Source organism: Corythoichthys intestinalis, chromosome 15 (genome assembly GCF_030265065.1).
Source record: "Corythoichthys intestinalis isolate RoL2023-P3 chromosome 15, ASM3026506v1, whole genome shotgun sequence".
In the NCBI taxonomy this organism is placed as follows: Eukaryota; Metazoa; Chordata; class Actinopteri; order Syngnathiformes; family Syngnathidae; genus Corythoichthys; species Corythoichthys intestinalis.
Window position 1 is genome coordinate 5,541,222 of NC_080409.1, and position 19,891 is coordinate 5,561,112.

General features: G+C 42.7%; 1 protein-coding gene across 5 annotated transcripts in view; it reads left to right on the plus strand.

Annotated features, from left to right (window-relative positions):
- LOC130931385 (ankyrin repeat and SOCS box protein 2-like) overlaps window positions 1-19,891 on the plus strand; it is a 36,545-nt gene that overhangs the window by 6,309 nt on the left and 10,345 nt on the right. For 2 of the 5 annotated variants that reach the window (XM_057860145.1, XM_057860146.1), the window contains exons 2-7: window positions 10,142-10,311; window positions 10,400-10,555; window positions 10,740-10,985; window positions 13,076-13,247; window positions 14,150-14,720; window positions 14,860-15,013. In XM_057860145.1, the coding sequence (XP_057716128.1) occupies window positions 10,142-10,311; window positions 10,400-10,555; window positions 10,740-10,985; window positions 13,076-13,247; window positions 14,150-14,720; window positions 14,860-15,013 (1,469 nt within the window). Of the gene's footprint in view, window positions 1-7,134; window positions 7,564-10,141; window positions 10,312-10,399; window positions 10,556-10,739; window positions 10,986-13,075; window positions 13,248-14,149; window positions 14,721-14,859; window positions 15,014-19,891 lie in introns of those variants that run through there. The other 3 variants (XM_057860142.1, XM_057860144.1, XM_057860147.1) reach the window with 3 other exon arrangements.

The window sequence follows — 19,891 nt, forward strand, 5'->3', positions numbered from 1 at the left end:
TGCTTTGTCTTAATAAATGAGATATATTGAATGATCACAATGGGAGTAGGTCATACTTCAATGTGAAACATTAAAACTGCTTAGACCAACCGGACACTCAGACTTCCATTCTCTGTGTCAAACAGCTGAACAGGACAGATTAAAAAAAAAAAAAAAGTGCAATCTTTGTAAGCCTTTGTTTTACATCTCCTAAAATTTATTCTGCAACTTAATGAAGCTAATCCGATGATTCGATTATTCGAACTAACTAGTTGATAGACTGATCAATAACTAAAAAAATCGATAGCTGCAGCCTTATTTGTGTTTCCTTTTTCTATTTTAAGGGGCGCAATTTCTCACAGTTGAATTTCTGGGTTCAAATCTCAATCAAAGCATGCTTGTTTTGGCACCTTTGTGAAATTATTATTATTATTATTTTTAAATGCTTTCATAAGTGTGCAACCAAAATGACCACAATAAATGTCAATAGGATGAGCTCCAGTTTTCCCATCATCCTTATTGTAAAATTGTCTTTAGAAAATTGATGGCTCTACCCAGTACTCGTCATCTTATTAGGAACATGAAAATGTTTCATCTACACTGGCAAAAGAAATTCCAAAAATTCTAATTGTGAAACCTCAATAAATAGGAGAACACAACATTAACAAATAAAACTATATGCTTGCAGTTACTTTTATCCTAAGATGATGGACACACTTTGTGCAAATAGGAAATATTGTTGTATAGATGAAATGTTCTTTTCATCCTCAAACGACCGTACAGTTAGCCTAAACGCAAACTGCTGGAATAGGATTGGCTGTTTTCATGTATGATGATGAAACAGCATTGAAGGACTGGCCATATTCAGCGTAGTTAAACACATACTGTACACTCTGTATAGCCTAATGTATATACATTTTTCCGATAGGAGGGTCTTTGCGCTTTGGCAAGCCATAAAATATGCATGGTCTCATGGGATTGCTGTAAAAATGCAAACACCCCACAAGATAATGGGTGAAAAAAAAAAAGGTCGAACAAAGGGCAAATGTGTTTTTCATGATTGATATTTACTCTGTTTGGGAGCCAGCAAAAACGAGAAGTGACTACTTCTGTTGTAGTGTACTACACTGACATAAACTCCATTTTAAAGATGATGATTGTACCCTATAGTACCATATCTTTCATCAGATTACGCTCCCAAATTAATCAAGAGGGGACACAGTCCTTTGGGTCTTTGCTTTGATGTCAACAGACTATTCAAAAACACATAAAAATAACTTTTTGGGTGGTATTGATCCTAGAGGATTTTATTTTATTAGGTATAATGCTTATTTTAAAACTTGCAGTCAGAATCAACCACTGACAATGTCATTGTTAAGTACTGCAGTGAAATTTTAGTTGTATAGAGTTCATTTTGCCTACACTTATAAATTTGTCAAACCTTATCTTTTATCCCAGGCAGTGAAATTTTATTCTTAATCCACTTGAGCACACCTGAATGACACTTCACTTTATTCCCAATCTGTGTACACTGTAACCTGTGTTTTTATACAGGTAGTCCTCAGGTAACGAACGAGTTCCGTTCCTACGCTGGTGAAGTGACCCGTATTTCCGCGTAAATCGGAATTAACCCTTTAAAGGGAACCACGAATAGAAAGGCTTGTAGTTCTTAAAATATAAATGTTAGTATGAATTATAATAATTTGATGTTAAAACCCCTCTTGATGTTTTAGTTTTTATAAAATTTGTAAAAGTAGTTAAAACTAGTAGGTCACCATTGCTGTTGACGCCGCAATGCACTGTGGCTGATGACGTCAGCAGGTAGTCAAAAAAGAAAGTGCGTTCAAAACTTTTTTATTTTGGCATATGATTTTCTCTTTGATTGAAAAAATAATTTTTGAAGCATCTTTTTGGGGATTGAATGATTTAGAAACAAATGCCCTACCCATAACATTACCCAAACACAAAAAGGATTGCTTCATCCATCCATCCATCCATTATCTTCCGCTTGTTCCGGGGTCGGGTCGCGGGGGCAGCAGCTTTAACAGGGAAGCCCAGACTTCCCTCTCCCCAGCCACTTCAACCAGCTCCTCCGGCGGGATCCCAAGGCGTTCCCAGGCCAGCCGAGAGACATAGTCTCTCCAGCGTGTCCTGGGTCGTCCCCGGGGCCTCCCGCCGGTGGGACATGGCCGGAACACCTCTCCAGGGAGGCGTCCGGGAGGCATCCGAACCAGATGCCCGAGCCACCTCAGCTGGCTCCTCTCTACGCGGAGGAGTAGCGGCTCGACGCCGAGTCCCTCCCGGATGACCGAGCTTCTCACCCTATCTCTAAGGGAGAGCCCGGACACCCTGCGGAGGAAACTCATTTCGGCCGCTTGTTCTTTCGGTCACGACCCAAAGCTCGTGACCATAGGTGAGGGTAGGAACGTAGATCGAGTGGTAAATCGAGAGCTTTGCCTTTCGGCTCAGCTCCTTCTTCACCACTACGGACCGGTGCAGAGTCCGCATTACTGCAGACGCCGCACCGATTCGCCTGTCGATCTCCCGCTCCCTCCTACCGTCACTCGTGAACAAGACCCCAAGATACTTGAACTCCTCCACTTGGGGCAGGATCTCATCCCCAACCCGGAGAGGGCACTCCACCCTTTTCCGACTGAGGACCATGATCTCGGCTTTGGAGGTGCTGATCTTCATCCCAACTGCTTCACACTCAGCTGCGAACCGCTCCAGTGAGAGTTGGAGGTCACGGCTTGATGAAGCCAACAGCACTAAATCATCTGCAAAAAGCAGAGATTCAATGCTGAGGTCACCAAACCGGACCCCCTCAACGCTTCGGCTGCGCCTAGAAATTCTGTCCATAAAAATTATGAACAAAATCGGTGACAAAGGGCAGCCTTGGCGGAGTCCAACCCTCACTGGGAACGAATTCGACTTATTGCCGGCAATGCGGACCAGACTCTGACACCGGTCGTACAGGGACCGAACAGCCCTTACCAAGGGGCTCGGTACCCCGTACTCCCGGAGCACCCTCCACAGGATTCCCCTAGGCACACGGTCGAACGCCTTCTCCAAATCCACAAAACACATGTAGACTGGTTGGGCGAACTCCCATGCACCCTCGAGGACCCTGCCGAGGGTGTAGGGCTGGTCCACTGTTCCACGGCCGGGACGAAAACCACACTGCTCCTCCTGAATCTGAGATTCGACCTCCCGACGGACCCTCCTCTCCAGCACCCCTGAATAGACTTTACCGGGGAGGCTGAGGAGTGTGATTCCTCTATAATTGGAACACACCCTCCGGTCCCCCTTTTTAAAAAGGGGGACCACCACCCCGGTCTGCCAATCCAGAGGCACTGTCCCCGATGTACACGCGATGTTGTAGAGGCGTGTCAGCCATGACAGCCCTACAACATCCAGAGCCTTTAGGAACTCCGGGCGGATCTCATCCACCCCCGGGGCCTTGCCACCGAGGAGCCTGCCAACCGCCTCAGTGACTTCAACCCCAGAGATCGAAGAGCCCACCTCAGAGTCCCCAGACTCTGCTTCCTCAAAGGAAGGCGTGTCGGTGGAATTGAGGAGGGCTTCGAAGTATTCTCCCCACCGACTCACGACGTCCCGAGTCGAGGTCAGCAGTACACCATCTTCACTATACACAGTGTTAATAGTGCACTGCTTTCCTCTCCTCAGACGCCGGATAGTGGACCAGAATTTCCTCGAAGCCGTCCGGAAGTCGTTTTCAATGGCCTCACCGAACTCCTCCCGCGGAGGCCGCAGTCCGCTTGGCCAGCCGGTACCTGTCAGCTGCCTCCGGAGTCCCACAGGCCAAAAAGGCCCGATAGGCCTCCTTCTTCAGCTTGACGGCATCCCTTACCGCTGGTGTCCACCAGCGGGTTCGGGGATTGCCGCCACGACAGGCACCAACCACCTTACGGCCACAGCTCTGATCGGCCGCCTCAACAATGGAGGTGCGGAACATGGCCCACTCGGACTCAATGTCCCCCACCTCCCCCGGGACAAGGGAGAAGTTCTGCCGGAGGTGGGTGTTGAAACTCTTTCTGACAGGGGATTCTGCCAGACGTTCCCAGCAGACCCTCACAATACGTTTGGGCCTGCCAGGTCTGGCCAGCATCTTCCCCCGCCATCGGAGCCAACACACCACCAGGTGGTGATCAGTTGACAGCTCCGCCCCTCTCTTCACTCGAGTGTCCAAAACATGCGGCCGCAAGTCCGATGACACGATTACGAAGTCGATCATCGAACTGCGGCCTAGGGTGTCCTGGTGCCAAGTGCACATATGGACACCCCTATGTTTGAACATGGTGTTCGTTATAGACAAACCGTGACGAGCACAGAAGTCTAATAACAGAACACCACTCGGGTTCTGATCGGGGGGGCCGTTCCTCCCAATCACGCCCCTCCAGGTCTCACTGTCATTGCCCACGTGAGCGTTGAAGTCCCCCAGTAGAACGAGGGAGTCCCCAGAGGGGGCGCTCTCTAGCACACCCTCCAAGGACTCCAAAAAGGGTGGGTATTCTGAACTGCTGTTCGGTGCATAAGCGCAAACAACAGTTAGAACCCGTCCCCCCACCCGAAGGCGGAGGGAGGCTACCCTCTCGTCTACCGGGGTAAACCCCAACGTACAGGCGCCAAGCCGGGGGGCAATAAGTATGCCCACACCTGCCCGGCGCCTCTCACCATGGGCAACTCCAGAGTGGAAGAGAGTCCAACCCCTCTCGAGAGGATTGGTACCAGAACCCAAGCTGTGTGTGGAGGAGAGTCCGACTATATCTAGTCGGAACTTCTCTGCCTCACACACCAGCTCAGGCTCCTTCCCTGCCAGAGAGGTGACATTCCATGTCCCAAGAGTTAGCTTCAGCAGCTGGGGGTAGGACCGCCAAGGCCCCCGCCTTTGGCTGCCGCCCAACTCCCTACGCACCCGACCCCTTTGGCCCCTCCCACAGGTGGTGAGCCCATGGGAAGGGGAACCCACGTTGCCTTTTCGGGCTGAGCCCGGCCGGGCCCCATGGGGACAGGCCCGGCCACCAGACGCTTGCCTTCGAGCCCCACCTCCAGAGGATTGCTTCAATTAAAGAAAACATTTTCAATGAAAAATTATGTGTTCAGATGCAAATTTTTGAGTCTCAAATATTTTTTCGCATTCAAAAACTTCTTTTCTGTAATTGAAAAATTTTTTTTGATTGCAGTGATTTTTCTTTAGTTTGAAGCAACTTATTTTTTGATTGAATAATAAAGACACAAATGTCCTAGCCAAAATGGGGCCAAAACGCAAAACAACATTACTTCAATCAAAAAAAGTTATCTTTGATCTTAAGTATTTGAGCATTATTATCATTATTTTTTTTGGTTGAAGCAACTTCTTTTTTGATTGAATAATAACGACACACATGTACCTCCATAGTAATGATGCATTCTTACAAGCAGGAGCATCACTAGTACTAATTACTTGAATTTCAGTAATATCTGGGTCATGCTAATTTGCCTTAAACACACGCACACAAACATATATTTAAACATTATACATCACATTTTTACATACATGCATACATACATACTGTACATTATATGCCAAAAGTTTGGACACACCTCATTCAATGCAACACAAACGAAGGTCCGTACCCCATTGATAGAGCCATAGATTCCACTAAACAACCCTGAAAAGGCATACCTTTGAAATGAAAAAAAAAAAAAAAAAAACATTCAGTGACTCCCTCTTGTTTTTATTTTATATTTTTCATTAGAACAACAACAAATTGAAGCCTCCCAAAGTAGGCCAAACATAGCCACGGCTTACAAGTAAGACTACTTTCACTGTACATTTGGGTTTTACTGTATATTACTACTACTACTACTACTACTACTACTACTACCACCAGGGGTAAAAGTGGGCCAGAAGAGTCAGGAACGCAGTTCCGGTATAAGATTCCGGGCCGGAACGCAGTTCCGGTATAAAGTGCTTTGAATCCGAAAATATGACGGCAACTGTCAAAACGCTATGTGAAAAAAAAAAAAAAAAAAAATACAAAGTTGCCACACATGCATTTAATCTCCAAGAAGAAAACAATGTACCAACATCAGATTTACATACACAAGTGTTAACAACAAGCATAACAAAGTGCTTGTGTAGCGTAATCCGTTTCCACCGATATTTATTATTTATTTTATTCCACGGACGGCATGGAGGTTTCCTCAACTGCTGCAGTTATCTGAGTCTGACGATGACAAGTCACGTCAATGTGCGAATGCATGCAGCAAAGCAAAACGCCTAGACTCATTTATCCGTTCAATTGGGTGACATACTGACATGTGATCACCAGATAGTCAGATAGTTAGCTCTGATTGGTTCAAATGTGCATGTTTTCTGAAACAGCAAAAAAAAAAAAAAAAAAAAAAAGGGCAATGTAACAGAAAATGGATCAAATCTTTAAGAGCAAGGAAAGAGTTAAGGTGGCTTATTTATCATATTTAGCTTTATTTGCTCTGTTAATGTGCATTTTGGACTTATAGTTGTTCATTTATGTTAGGCTACTTATTCATTTCCTTATGATTTAAAAAAGTCAATGATTGCGCGATCTTCAAAATATATTCCATTTCACTCTGCATAATATAAGTCATTTGTACTTATTTTCTGAATGTATGTTACTTATATCTTTACTATAAAAAATACAACAAAAAATAAATGCATTATCTTCAATTTTAATATACATCCTATGTTCTTAAGTAGTTAAAAATGAGATTTGGCATTTAGTATGTGAGAAAATGAGGGAAAATAAAAATTAGGAGATGGAGGTTGAGGGGTTCTAGCTGTTTTTGTTAACATTTGTTTTGCAAAGATTTACTGACCAAACAGTTTTCTTTGCATTTCAGTAGCCCCCCCCCCCCCCCCCCCAAAAAAAAAAAAAAAAAAAAAAATCAAATAAAATAAATAAAAATAATAATAAAATTTCGGTCTCAGTGGCGACCTTCATGTCGGGGAGTTCCGGCAAGAAATTCTAACCACTTTCACCCCTGACTACTACTACTTATAAATTATTTTAGTTAATTTTCGTGAGTGTGTTGATTGTGTTGTTACGAATGCGTTGTTTTCCCTATCTAATCAGGGCATTTGTACCGCAAAAAAAAAAAAAAAAAAAAAAAGCCAATAAAGGCAACGACTGGCTAGGCAGACCTGTACAACACAGGCCGTGTTGTGTGTTAAGGCTTCATGTTATCAGAGGATGTGTGAGTGTCCTGACATATAAGGATGAAGCCTGCCTCACAATAAGATCCTAAAATAATCTGGCAAGCCACAGCTGAGCCCCCACACACCAGCTCCGTGCCTTTCTGCCCGCCCACCCGCGTGCTCCCTCGATCGTCTGGCCGTGTGTGTACGCGCGTGTTCGTGAGCACTCAGCTGTCACCAACGCTAGCCATGATGACAAAATTTAGCTATTACCAATATTTGGCCCAGTTTTGTCCCGGTCCTACCAAATCATCTTTTCAAAATACTAAAGATGATGATGATGAGGTAACGTCGAGACTGCGAGGAGGAGAGAGCAGAGGAATGAACGTGACGTCACACATCGAGTGAGTCTCTTGTTTATCATTGTATGCATTCAAATGACAGACATGTTCAATTACTCGTGCCGTTCAAATACACATGCTGCAATGCACTGACATGGATATACTGAAGGTTGCAGTGGTCTTTAGTTGTCCTGTTTTGTACTGGTTTTGGACAAAATGACGTTATTCTTTTAAGTGGGTGTGTTCGTACTCATGAATTCTGTTTATTACAGTATATATTCAATTATAAGTGCATATTGCAATCTATAAACTTTAAGTGTTATTTTATTCTTTATTTTACTCTAAATTATACATTACCGCTATTATTTCTATCAAAGTCAGCTTTTCAAATGAGAATCGTTCTCAGTTGCCTTACATTGATAAGATTAAAGTGCGTACGACAGGAGAAAAAAGTCTTAAATAGCATTATTATTTGAATTAGAATCATATTTTCAGACGATTCGACTATATACAACAATTTAGCCATTGTTTCAGTCTCTCTACTCCAATATTTTTACACGATATTCTTTTTATCCAGGTATTTTTCCCCAATTGCTAAATAAATGGCATGGCCATGACAAATAACAATCTTGTGCTGAATGGAATATGAAATAATAAAAATGCATTTATTCAGGACGACATGGCAAAATTACTCTACAATTTTACTATACTATACTTATAATGGTCAAAACTGTCGACTTCACCTTTACTGTCGCACCTCCCGAACGATATTTTATTCCACCTTAGTCGCGCTTATATCATTTCCCTTCCCCGGCTTCGGAGAATGTAAACAAACCAAGAGGCGTGACAGCTAGCCGACATGCTAACCCGAACCGAGTGATGTTTCAAAGTCTTCAAAGCGGAAAATCACACATAACTAGCCCGGATCATTCTACATGACGACTGGGCTGTTGATTGTCTTTGCCGATCGGCAACCCGCCTGACGGCGAGCAAGTTAGAGCTCGTCATTCCCCTGCTGAGGGCAGAGGGCTCGTTTGCGGGGAAGCAGCTGGACAATGACCGCCGGACAAACAGGCCGACGTCGGAGGAGCGTGTAGCTGCCAAATGGTTAACTCAAATATGGCAAAATAATGCTTTACTACACGGCAAGTCGTAAACAGCGAGAGACTCATAGGGGGGCGGCTGCAGTTGTTATGCAGCTAACATGACAATATGTGTATGAGGAGAGCTTTTTACATGCCCATCCATGATTAAACATAAGTAGTCCTTTATTTAAAGAAAGTTTGTAGTGTTTACTTTGTAATCGCTGTATTTGCAGCTATTTTTAACACAAAGTTGCAATCTCTGATTGGTTTGAAAATTTGAAAGAACACTGGGCACTTGAAGAGGGCAATATGCCAAGTATAGTGCTCTCCCGGCGGGGGGATGTGCGACAAGCCGCCGGTGGTCGGCCGAGGGGACAAGGAGCATGTCAGCCACAAAATGCAAGCCACCTACCTTTGTAACCTTTTGAAACCCCAAAAAGGCACACACGCCTCTCCCTCGTACAGCAAGATTTTTCTGCAGCCGTTTGGCTGGCGTGATGCGAAAAATAAACTAATCCGCAAAATCAGCTGAATCCTTAGTCCTTCTCATACACCAGTACGGCTATATAGTGAAGATGACTCCTTCGCCCGCACACGTCACAGCGCCCTCTTCCTCAATGCGAGACCGAAGCCGGAAGTCTGTCATTTTCGTAGCGCGGGATTCAAAAAATTGAATAAATATATCGATCGCTTCTTCACACAACCAAGTGGTCCATTTCATTCAGGAGCATAAAATACCGCATGTATTATGAAATAAACATGCTTTTTCGTGTCACAGGCACTTTAAGTTAAAATTCAAACAAAATGTCCCTGTATACAATTTTTTTGGGGTGTTTTTCTGTGGGGTGTCTCTTCATCCAGGTGGAAATTTTGTGGAATGAAATATATTAGCAGTTGTACAAGTCATGGTAACCATAGTCATAGTAGTAACCATAGGCGGAGATTGAGTGGGGTGGGGGGTTGGGCCGAAAAATGTCATTGCATGTGTTGACTTTCCTATAAATGAATTTAAAGGGGAAGTTCAAAATTTTTGACATAAGGGTTACTCCTCAGGTTCAGATTCATTACTAAAGTAGAAAACTATAAAAGACAAAATTATGTATTATTACTTTAAAAAAAATACCCACAATAAACCTGGTGTAAGAATTTCACTACAGTATTTGCGCGAACACGGTTTAATAGGGTAACACCGTTTCTTTTCAACCACCAGATGTCCCCAGACTCCTCACAACACACCTGGGTCACAGAGGAACAGTGTGCAGGAGAAGGGGGGGGGGTTATGCACCGGCATGGCGGCCGGAACACAGACGGCTTTTCTTTTTTTTTTTAGATAATCATACATTAAGCATAGTCAGTTTTTGTTGAGTTTAGCTATGCTTGTGGACAAAAGCAGTCAAAGTACCTGAAGGAAGGCTCCAGAAAAAAAGCATTGTTAGCATTGTTGAGACCAAACCTAAGCCCTTGCCATACAGATTAAGAATAATCATAATAAAATAATGGATCATAGATGTTTTTTATTTATTAACAGGATAAGTTGTTGCTTCTTTCCAATCAAGGTATGTTGACCCAGTGGTCCTGGCCATCCAAGAGGGGGATGTTGAGGCTGTTAAGAGGCAGGCAGCATCTTCTCCTCAAAGTCTGATGAGGGAGAACAAAGACAGCTGGATTCCTTTGCATCATGCAGCCTTCGGTGGACAGCCCAAGTGCCTGAAGACTTTACTAAAGGGTATCATGTCATGCGAAGATATTCAAATAGGCTAATTTGGTTAACAAACGAGTGCCTCATCTGGTTTGCGTGATCTATCGTGCCCTAGCACATCCAGGATCTGCAGACAAACGCACCCTGCAGGAACAAACGAGCTTACTACTCGCTGTGTCTGGTCAACATTTGTCGTGCGTGAAGTGTCTGCTGGAGTTTGGAGCTGATCCGGATATCAGCAGCAAGAACAAAGAAACTCCTTTGTACTTAGGTAAAGTGGTTCCATCATTTGTTGAACAATTACACACACATCGGGCACACCATGAGTACCGCAGCTTCACAAAAGGTTTGCTTTATTTTTGTTTCCAAAGAACAGCACCGCATATCAGAGTTGTTTTTCATCATTTTATTTTCTTTCAGCAGTAGTGGTTAGACTATGATTACTGCTTTTGCAGCCTGCAGGTTGGACAACGTAGACATGGTGACCCTAATCCTTGCCTTCGGAGCCTCCGTGAACCAGCGGTGCACTCAGGGATGGACAGCCCTTCACGAGGCCGTGTCCAGGAACAACACTGAAATGTGTGATGTTCTCGTAGGAGCAGGGGCCACTATTAACCCCTCCAACACTTACAGCATTACGCCACTTATTGTAGCAGCTCAGCTGGGATGTTTGAAAGCACTGAATTACCTCATCGGAAAAGGTAGCGATTATAAAAAATATGTAAGGGCGTAGGTTTTGTCTCAACATTGGTACGGACGATATAACAGCATAACCTGCATGTAGACTTTTTGCTGGGGACGGAACATTAATAAGACCAAACAGATTATTGAACGGGGGTCATGGCTACATTTTTCATGAATATGAACCTGATTAATTAATTGATAGGCTAAATGATCAATGCAAAAATAAATCTGCATTGACTAATGCTAACTTTTACGTGTACTGGTTCAGGTGATGCAACGTTAGATTCAAACCTTTGTTTTCAAAAACTACGAAAGAAACATTTTGAAGTGCAAGTCCCTTTATTAATAAAACGGGGAACTATCCAAGAATGGCTCCACTTCTTGGGGACACTAGAGCAACCTAGACTCAAACTTAAGTATTGTAATATACACTGCTGGCCAAAAGTATTAGCATCCCTGCAATTCTGTCAGATAATGCTCACTTTCACCAAGAAAATGAATGCAATTACAAGTGCTTTGGTAGTAATATCTTCATTTATTTTGCTTACAATGAAAAAACACAAAAGAGAATGAAAATCATTATCATTGCACACAAAACTCCAAAAATGGTACCGTACAAAAGTATTGGCACCCTCAGCCTAATACTTGGTAGCACAACCTTTAGACAAAATAACTGCGAACAACTGCTTTGGGTATCCATCAATGAGTTTCTTACAGTGCTCTGCTGGAATTTTAGACCATTCTTCTTTGGCCAACTGCTCAAGCAGTCCAGTGCCAGAGGCAGCAAAGCAACCCCCAAAACATCAGGGAACCTCCACCATATTTGACTGTGGGGACTGTGCCTCGTTTTTTTCCCCTGTAAACTCTGTTTATGTCTTTTCTCAAAAAGCTCTACTTTTGTCTCATCTGACCAGAGAACATTCTTTCAAAACGTTTTTGGCTTTCTCTGGTAAGTTTTGGCAAACTCCAGATTGGCTTACTTTTGTCCGGCCTGTTTTTGGAGTTTTGTGTAAAATAATAATGATTTTTTTTTTTTTTTCCTCATTCTCTTTTGTGTTTTTTCATTGCAAGCAAAATAAATGAAGATGTAACTACCAAAGATTTGTAATTGCAATCATTTTCTGGGAGAAATTAAGCATTATCTGAGAGAATTGCCGGGATGCCAATACTTTTGGCCAGCAGTGTAAAAGAGATTTGGGAAAAAAATAATGAAAATAAATCTAAGCTATCCAAGGACCGATCTACATCTGAGGCATACGAGACTACTTGAACACTCGAACCAAAGTACTCTCATGAAATTCTCATTCTGATTCTCATTACACAGTTTTTTTTGTTTTTTTTTTTACGTTCATGGCAGTGTCCTCCTGAAGTGGACCAATTTTTGGATAGCTTTTCATTTTTCTTTTAATAAATGGACTTACACTCTGAAGCCACTGCGTTGCATTACCATAATGCACATAGTGCAAACAACGATCCAAATGACAAACGGGTAGCTTGACTTTGTTGTTCCTTGTGGAGGCTTGCCTGACCACAGTAGTTTTGCATGTTAGCAAGTTGGCAGAGTTTAATGTTATGTTTAATGCTCTGATGCAGGCTGGACTTGCACCCAACTTCCGCAACTTTGAGGTCTTTTTACAATACTTACAGTGGCTGCAGCTGGCTCCAAAAAAATCTTCTAATATCCCTCCTCTTCGAAGGTGGCGGAGAGGGTGGCATGTTGTTGACATGAATCTGTCCGGGCTGTGTGAGTGTGCATGGAGGGGGGGCTTGGTGAAGTCATCAGCCAATCAAACGTGTGTTTGAGGGGGGAAAAATGGACATTCAGCAAGTGAAAAGGGATAAATATAAGTCTGTACATAATTAATAATTCTCCTAATAATGCTAGGGTCTATTCTATCCTTACAACATATGGGAAGACACTCTAAATGACCTATACACCTGAACTTATTATATAATGCAAATAAGGTTGCTTAAAAGTTGGTGGGGACAATTTGAGCATCCATGAAAAGTTGCTAGTGTTATGTCCCTACCGTCCCTAAGCAAACCTACGCCCTTGGGTTATTACTTGATATTACAAAATATGTGATTTGTATATGTGTGTCATTAGGTGCTGATGTCAACATGCAGACTTGTGATGGTCTCACAGCGCTGCATGAAGCCAGTAAAAATGGCCACAAGGAAATTGTAGCTGTTTTGTTGTCCAAAAATGCAGATGCAAACAAGATGGCTAACTCAGGATTACTCCCACTGCATGTAGCAGCTCAGCATGGACACCTAGAGTGAGTTTATTTTTTCGATAACAAGTAAAAAAAAAAGACAGTGTGCAGTGGTATAAAAAAGTATCTGAACCTTTTGGATTTTCTCACATTTCTGCATAAAATCACTATTAAATGTGATCTGATCTTTGTCAAAATCACACAGATGAAAAAACAGTGTCAGCTTTAACTAAAACCCACCCAAACATGTATAGGTTTTCATATTTTAATGAGGATGGCATGCAAACAATGACAGAAGGGGGAAAAATAAGTAAGTGAACCCTCTGAAAAGTATGTTCCCAGAGATCATGTGCGCCCCCCCCCCCCCCCGGGCATCATGCCACACTATTTGAAAAGTACTGTCTTAACATCTTCAGTCCATCACAGTGATGGGGGGGCACAAAATAATAAATGTGATGGCTCACTTGCTTATTTTCCCTCTTTTGTTATTGTTTGCATACTATCCTCATTAAATTATGAAAACCTATAAATGTCTGGGTGGTTTTAGTTAAAGCAGACACTGTTTTTTCATCTGTGTGATTTTGACAAAGATCAGGTCTCATTTGATGGTGATTTTATGCAGAAATGTGAGAAATTCCAAAAGGTTCAGATACTTTTTTATACCACTGTACCACTGGTGTCAAAGATTTGAGAACCACTCCTCTAAAACTCAACTCAGCCAGTCAGGGCTGTAAAAGATGATCCACCCGATGATCTTTTTGTGCCTTTTATGCTGAAATAAATATAGCAGTCGATGTATTTATTTATTAATAAAAAATTGATAAACTGACGTGTGCCAAGTCCATCTTTGTGTATTATTGCACACCTATTGGTCTACTAAGGCACCGCATTTTAAGGTTGGTCATTTTATGAGGTGGTACCATTGACCTAAACTGTGTGAGTTAACATAGTGCCTTTGTGTTCAGGGTGGTGTGCCTCCTTATCCCTGTGACGAGTCGCACCAGGCTTCGTCAGAGCCCTGTCAGCCCTCTGCACCTGGCAGCCGAGCACAACAGGCACCGCGTGGCAGCTGCGCTCCTCAAGGCGGGCGCGGACATCGATGCCACACTGGCCCCCGCTCGTTCGGCACGTTATGCCGACGGTCGCACGACGGCCCTCTGCTTGGCTGTCGCCAACGGCTGCACGGAGACGGCCGAGGTCCTCTTGAACGCCGGCGCCGCCACACACCTGGACCCCGTCAGTCCTCTGCTGCTGGCTGTGCACAGGGGCAGTATTGCCACGGTGTCCATGCTGCTGCAAAGAGGAGTTGACGTCAATGCCAGAATCCCATCCTGGGTCACGACGTTCCCTGCGGTTGTTGCTCTCTGCATGGATAACTTGCCTCTACTCAAGTGTCTTTTGGATAACGGCTGTGATGCCCTGTCCTGTTTCTCCTGCCCATATGGCAGAGGCCCTCATCCAGAACAATCTCACCTGAGAACTACCGGCACCGTGTCCTCCTTCAACTCAAGTGGACTAGCACACGAAGTAACACAGGTGCCACGATGACACAACATTACAATTTTATAATGTTGACACAGTATGTCATTTATGAGAGAACAGTATTTCGCTACTTCTAACCACTGTATTCAACTTGTGCAACTTCTTTTTTTTCTTGTTGGTTCCTCTCTTTTAGTTCTGTCAATGGATTTCTACATCACTCATGAGCAAATGGGCTGGACCCATCATAGACTTGCTGCTGGAGCACGTTGCTCATGTTCAGCTGTGCAGCAAACTTACCCAACTCCTGGAGAGTCGCCATGAATGGGTCACTGTGAAAAAGAAGACGTGTAAGATAACACACATTTAACCCTTTAACTGTGGGCCTATTTTGTCCAATTTTGCATGCCTTTAATTTTGCCTTTATATTTCAAAAAAGAGAATGTTCGCAATGGCTTGGTTGGGTCCCTTTTTTCAGGACACCATAACCTTCATTTCCAAACTGTTGTCTCCTTCACTGACCAATTACATACAGTGCTGGCCAAAAGTATTGGCACCCCTGCAATTCTGTCAGATAATGCTCAGTTTCTCTTAGAAAATGATTGCAATTACAAATACATTGGTAGTAATATCTGCATTTATTTTGCTTGCAATTAAAAAAAAAAATTTAAAAAAGAGAATGGGGAAAAAAAATCATTATCATGTTACACAAAACTCCAAAAATGGGCCATACAAAATAATTGGCACCCCTTGAAAAATCATTTGATGCTTTTCTAATTTATGTAATTAACGGCACCTTTTACTTATCTGTGGCACATAACAGGTGGTGGCAAAAATTGAACCACACTTGCAGCCAGATAACATGGATTAAAGTTGACTCAACCTCTGTCCTGTGTCCTTGTGTGTACCACATTGAGCATGGAGAAAAAGACCAAAGAACTGTCTGAGGACTTAAAGTGATCCTCGATTTTAAAGACATGTAGGCTCTAACAAACCACAATTGTTCTCTTGTATTAAAATATGTCGTTAGAAACACATAAAATGTTAAATCAATGGCAATATTTTATAATATTTAGTGCATATTTTGACCGATAGTTGGCGCCATGTTCTGCGGGCGCGGACTGATGACGTAGATGATATTTTCCCAATCGTGTAGCGTGTGTACAACAATTGTGTATTGCTGGCTTAACTCGCGAAGTAAAATGCCACGATGTGCTGCTTATGGATGCAAATTCGAGTAAAACGGAAACAAGGAGAGTGATGTGTGTCTCCACAAATTTCCTGTTGACAAGAAGAGGAGAAAGGTTTGGGAAAATGCCTGTAGACAAGCAAATCTTCCCAAACAACCAAGGCTTTGTTCTCGCCATTTTTCTCCTACCGCGTTTGAGGATTTTAGTCGACGACAACTAATAAAAGATCTCACCGAAGCGGCTAGATATAAGCGCACACTAAAACCAAATGCCGTTCCAACTATTTCCCAGCACAAGAAGCCTCAGCCTGCTCGGATATCGAGTGAAATGCGCGCAATGAAGCGAGACCGACGAGACACTCTGGCCGCCCTCTTAAGCATCCAGGCCGCTCCTGTCGCTACAGCGGGAGGCGAACCTTCGGGCGTACCGCTAGTCACAGAGGAAGCTAATAATTCACCTCTACTGTCAGTTCATCAGGCATTAAGTGTGTGTGTTCAGTATTCACCTAATATGAGTGATGCTGCCACTCAAACTGATCAAAGCACGTCCAATGCAATTCATTCAATGCAAGACAAATGTCCCAACCCCATTGATAAAGCAATAAATTCTCATCAACGCCGGAATGGCATACATGTGAAGTCAAAATCCATTTTAGGGGACTCCCTCTGAAAGCTCATCGCGAGAATGGCAAGAGTGCCAAACAGTAATCAGAGAAAAGGGTGGGTACTTTGAAGATACTAGAATATTACACGTTTGTAGTTATTTCACCTTTTTTCTAAGTACACAATTCACACGTGTGCATTTGTAGCAAGTTATAACAGAATTCACCGGCGGAAATTATGTTGGCACGTTGTGTGGTTGGGGGGGTACTTTGTGAAGAACAGCTGGAAATAACATTACCTTCCGCGGGTCGCATGCCAGACAGACATTGCTATTTCTTGCAGCCAAAATGTCAATAAAACAACGCGGATTAGCTCCGTGGTTTGATACTCCGCCTCCTTCCCTAGCTCGCCACACATTCATAGTTTTATTGCCTTCAGTGAGAGTTTATAATGTCAATGGTCATGAAAATAAAAAGGCACGAATGCCTGTACTGTATGTAAAGCATACGACAGCTCTGGATGCTGACAATCTACATAATTATATTGGAATGAGTTTGATGACGCAATAACTCACACTTGAAGATCTGCTGATAAAAACCTGAGTTTTCGACAGCATACGCTCTCTCGCTCCGTTGTCATCGAGATGCACTTGCCGCAAGTACACCAGAAGTTTAGCCCAACTCTTGCCTCATCAAGTATTTCTTGCTCTGCATTTCGCCTTTGCTGCTCGTCTTGTGAACGACCGACAATGCTGTCCTGCTTTTCACTTTTCCGCTCTGGTTCAAATTGGAAGGGAAGAACCGACGACATGTTGGGATAGCTAATGAATGACACGCTAAAGTCCGTCAGCGGGATTTGTGACGTCACAGCACTGCGACGTCAACAACCATGGCGAACAATTAGTTAAAATAATTTTACAAATTTTATTAAAACGAAAACATTAAGAGGGTTTTAGTGTCAAATTATTATAACTCATACTAAGATGTATCTTTTAAGAATTACTTGTCTTAAAACTAGAGGATCACTTTAAGAAGCAAAATTGTGAGGACGCATGGGCAATCGCAAGGCTACAAGTCCATCTCCAAAGACCTGAATGTTCCTGTGTCTACCGTGTGCAGTGTCATCAATATGTGTAAACCCCCTGGCACTGTGGCTGACCTCCCTAAATGTGGACGGAAAGGCAAAATTGACGAGAGACTTCAATGAAAGATTGTGCGGATGGTGGATATAGAACCTCGACTAACATCCAAACAAGCAACCCGTACCATGCGTCGGCGTCTGAAGAAAAGGGACTCTATGGTAGGATCCCAAGGAAGACCCCACTTCATTTTTGGGCCAAAAAAGGAAAGGTCAAAGATAAGCAGCCAACTTAGCACAATGTCACTAACAGCTACAAATCAAGTCAGAAACCTTGACGTAATTATTGACTCAGACCTAAAATTTGATAGCCATCTAAAGTCCGTCACTAAATCCGCTTATTACCACCTAAAAAATATAACCAGAATTAAGGGGCTTCTGACTCAACAAGACATGGAAAAACTTATGCATGCATTCATTTTCAGCAGATTGGACTACTGCAACGGTATATTTACAGGTCTTGATAAAAAATCAGTCAGGAAGCTGCAGCTAGTACAGAATGCTGCAGCCAGAGTCCTCACAAATACAAGGAAGCTGGACCACATTACACCGGTTTTGAAATCGCTACACTGGCTTCCAGTGAGTCAAAGGATAGACTATAAAATACTACTGCTCGTCTACAAAACACTTAATGGCCTTGGACCAAAATACATGCTTGACTTGTTAGATTCCTATGAGACATCTAGACCCCTAAGGTCGTCTGGAACGGGTCTTCTGCATGTTCCAAGAACAAGAACCAAGCAGGGTGAGGCAGCATTTAGTTATTATGCTCCTCACCTCTGGAACAAGTTACCCGAACGTCTGAAGTATGCTCAAACTGTTAGCTCTTTTAAATCAGGGCTAAAAACGCTTTTGTTTGGCACTTCATATCCATAACTGTCTATATATTTCAACCTACCTGCCTTCTATTCCTCTTGTGCTTATCTCCATTGCTGATTTCAATGATTATTAGTAGTAGTTTTTGCTTTATTTTTATTTTTGTTTTATTTTTATTTATTTATTTTTATTCTGTGATTAAATGCGATCATTTGTCTTGGTTTTTACGTTGTGTTGATTTAAATGTGATTTTTATGGTCTTCATGTGATGTAAAGCACTTTGAATTGCCTTGTGTTGAATTGTGCTATATAAATCAATTTGCCTTGCCTTGCCTTGCCTTCTGACCCAGAGGCATAAAAAATCCAGGCTAGAGTTTGCCAAAACTTCCCTGAGAAAGCCAAAAACGTTTAGGAAGAATGTTCTCTGGTCATATGGGACAAAAGTGGAGCTTTTTGGGAATATACATCAGCATACAGTTTACAGGAAAAAAAACAAGGCCTTCAAAGAAAAGAACTCGGTCCCCGCAGTCAAATACTGATGTTTCGGGGTTGCTTTGCTATATCTGGCACTGGACTGCTTGACCATGTGTATGGCATTATGATGTCTGAAGACTACCAACAAATTTTGCAGCATAATGTAGGGCCCAATGTGAGAAAGATGGGTCTCCCTCAGAGGTCATGGGTCTTCCAGCAGGACAATGACCCAAAACACACTTCAAAAAGCACTAGAAAATGGTTTGAAAGAAAGCACTAGAGACTTCTAAGGTAGTCAGCAATGAGTCCAGACCTGAATCCCATAGAACACCTGTGGAGAGATCTGAAAACGGCACCCTTCAAATCTCAGAGATCTGGAGCAGTTGACCAAAGAAGAATAGTCTAAAATTCCAGCAAAGCATTGTAAGAAACTCATTGATGGATACCGGAAGCGGTTGTTTGCAGTTATTTTGTCTAAAGGTTGTGCTACCAAGTATTAGGCTGAGGGTGCCAATACTTTTGTACGGCCCATTTTTGGAGTTTTGTGTAAAATGATAATGATTTAATTTTTTTCCCCTCTCTTTTGTGTTTTTTTTTTTCATAGCAAGCAAAATAAGTTATTACTACCAAAAGCATTTGTAATTGCAATCATTTTCTGTGAGAAATTGAGCATTATTTGACAGAATTGCAGGGGTGCCAATACTTTTGGCCAGCACTGTATAATCAACATTTTGGGCTCAAAAAGACAAAAAAAAATCCTCATTTTTTGGGGTTCAAAATTTGTAATATTGATGTCCGATTTACAACCAAACATGCTCAAAGAACCGTTTTGAACCTTGATAATAGTTATTCAACTTGTCAGGATAAGCATTCAACAGAAAAAAATGAGACTGAATAGTTAGGATTAGTTAGGGTATGGTCATAGTGGTCATAGGCATTTTACTGTATGTATTGCACCCATCCAGTGTTGTTTTTGGAAGCCCTTTTAATGTTCGTCTTAGTCTTTAGG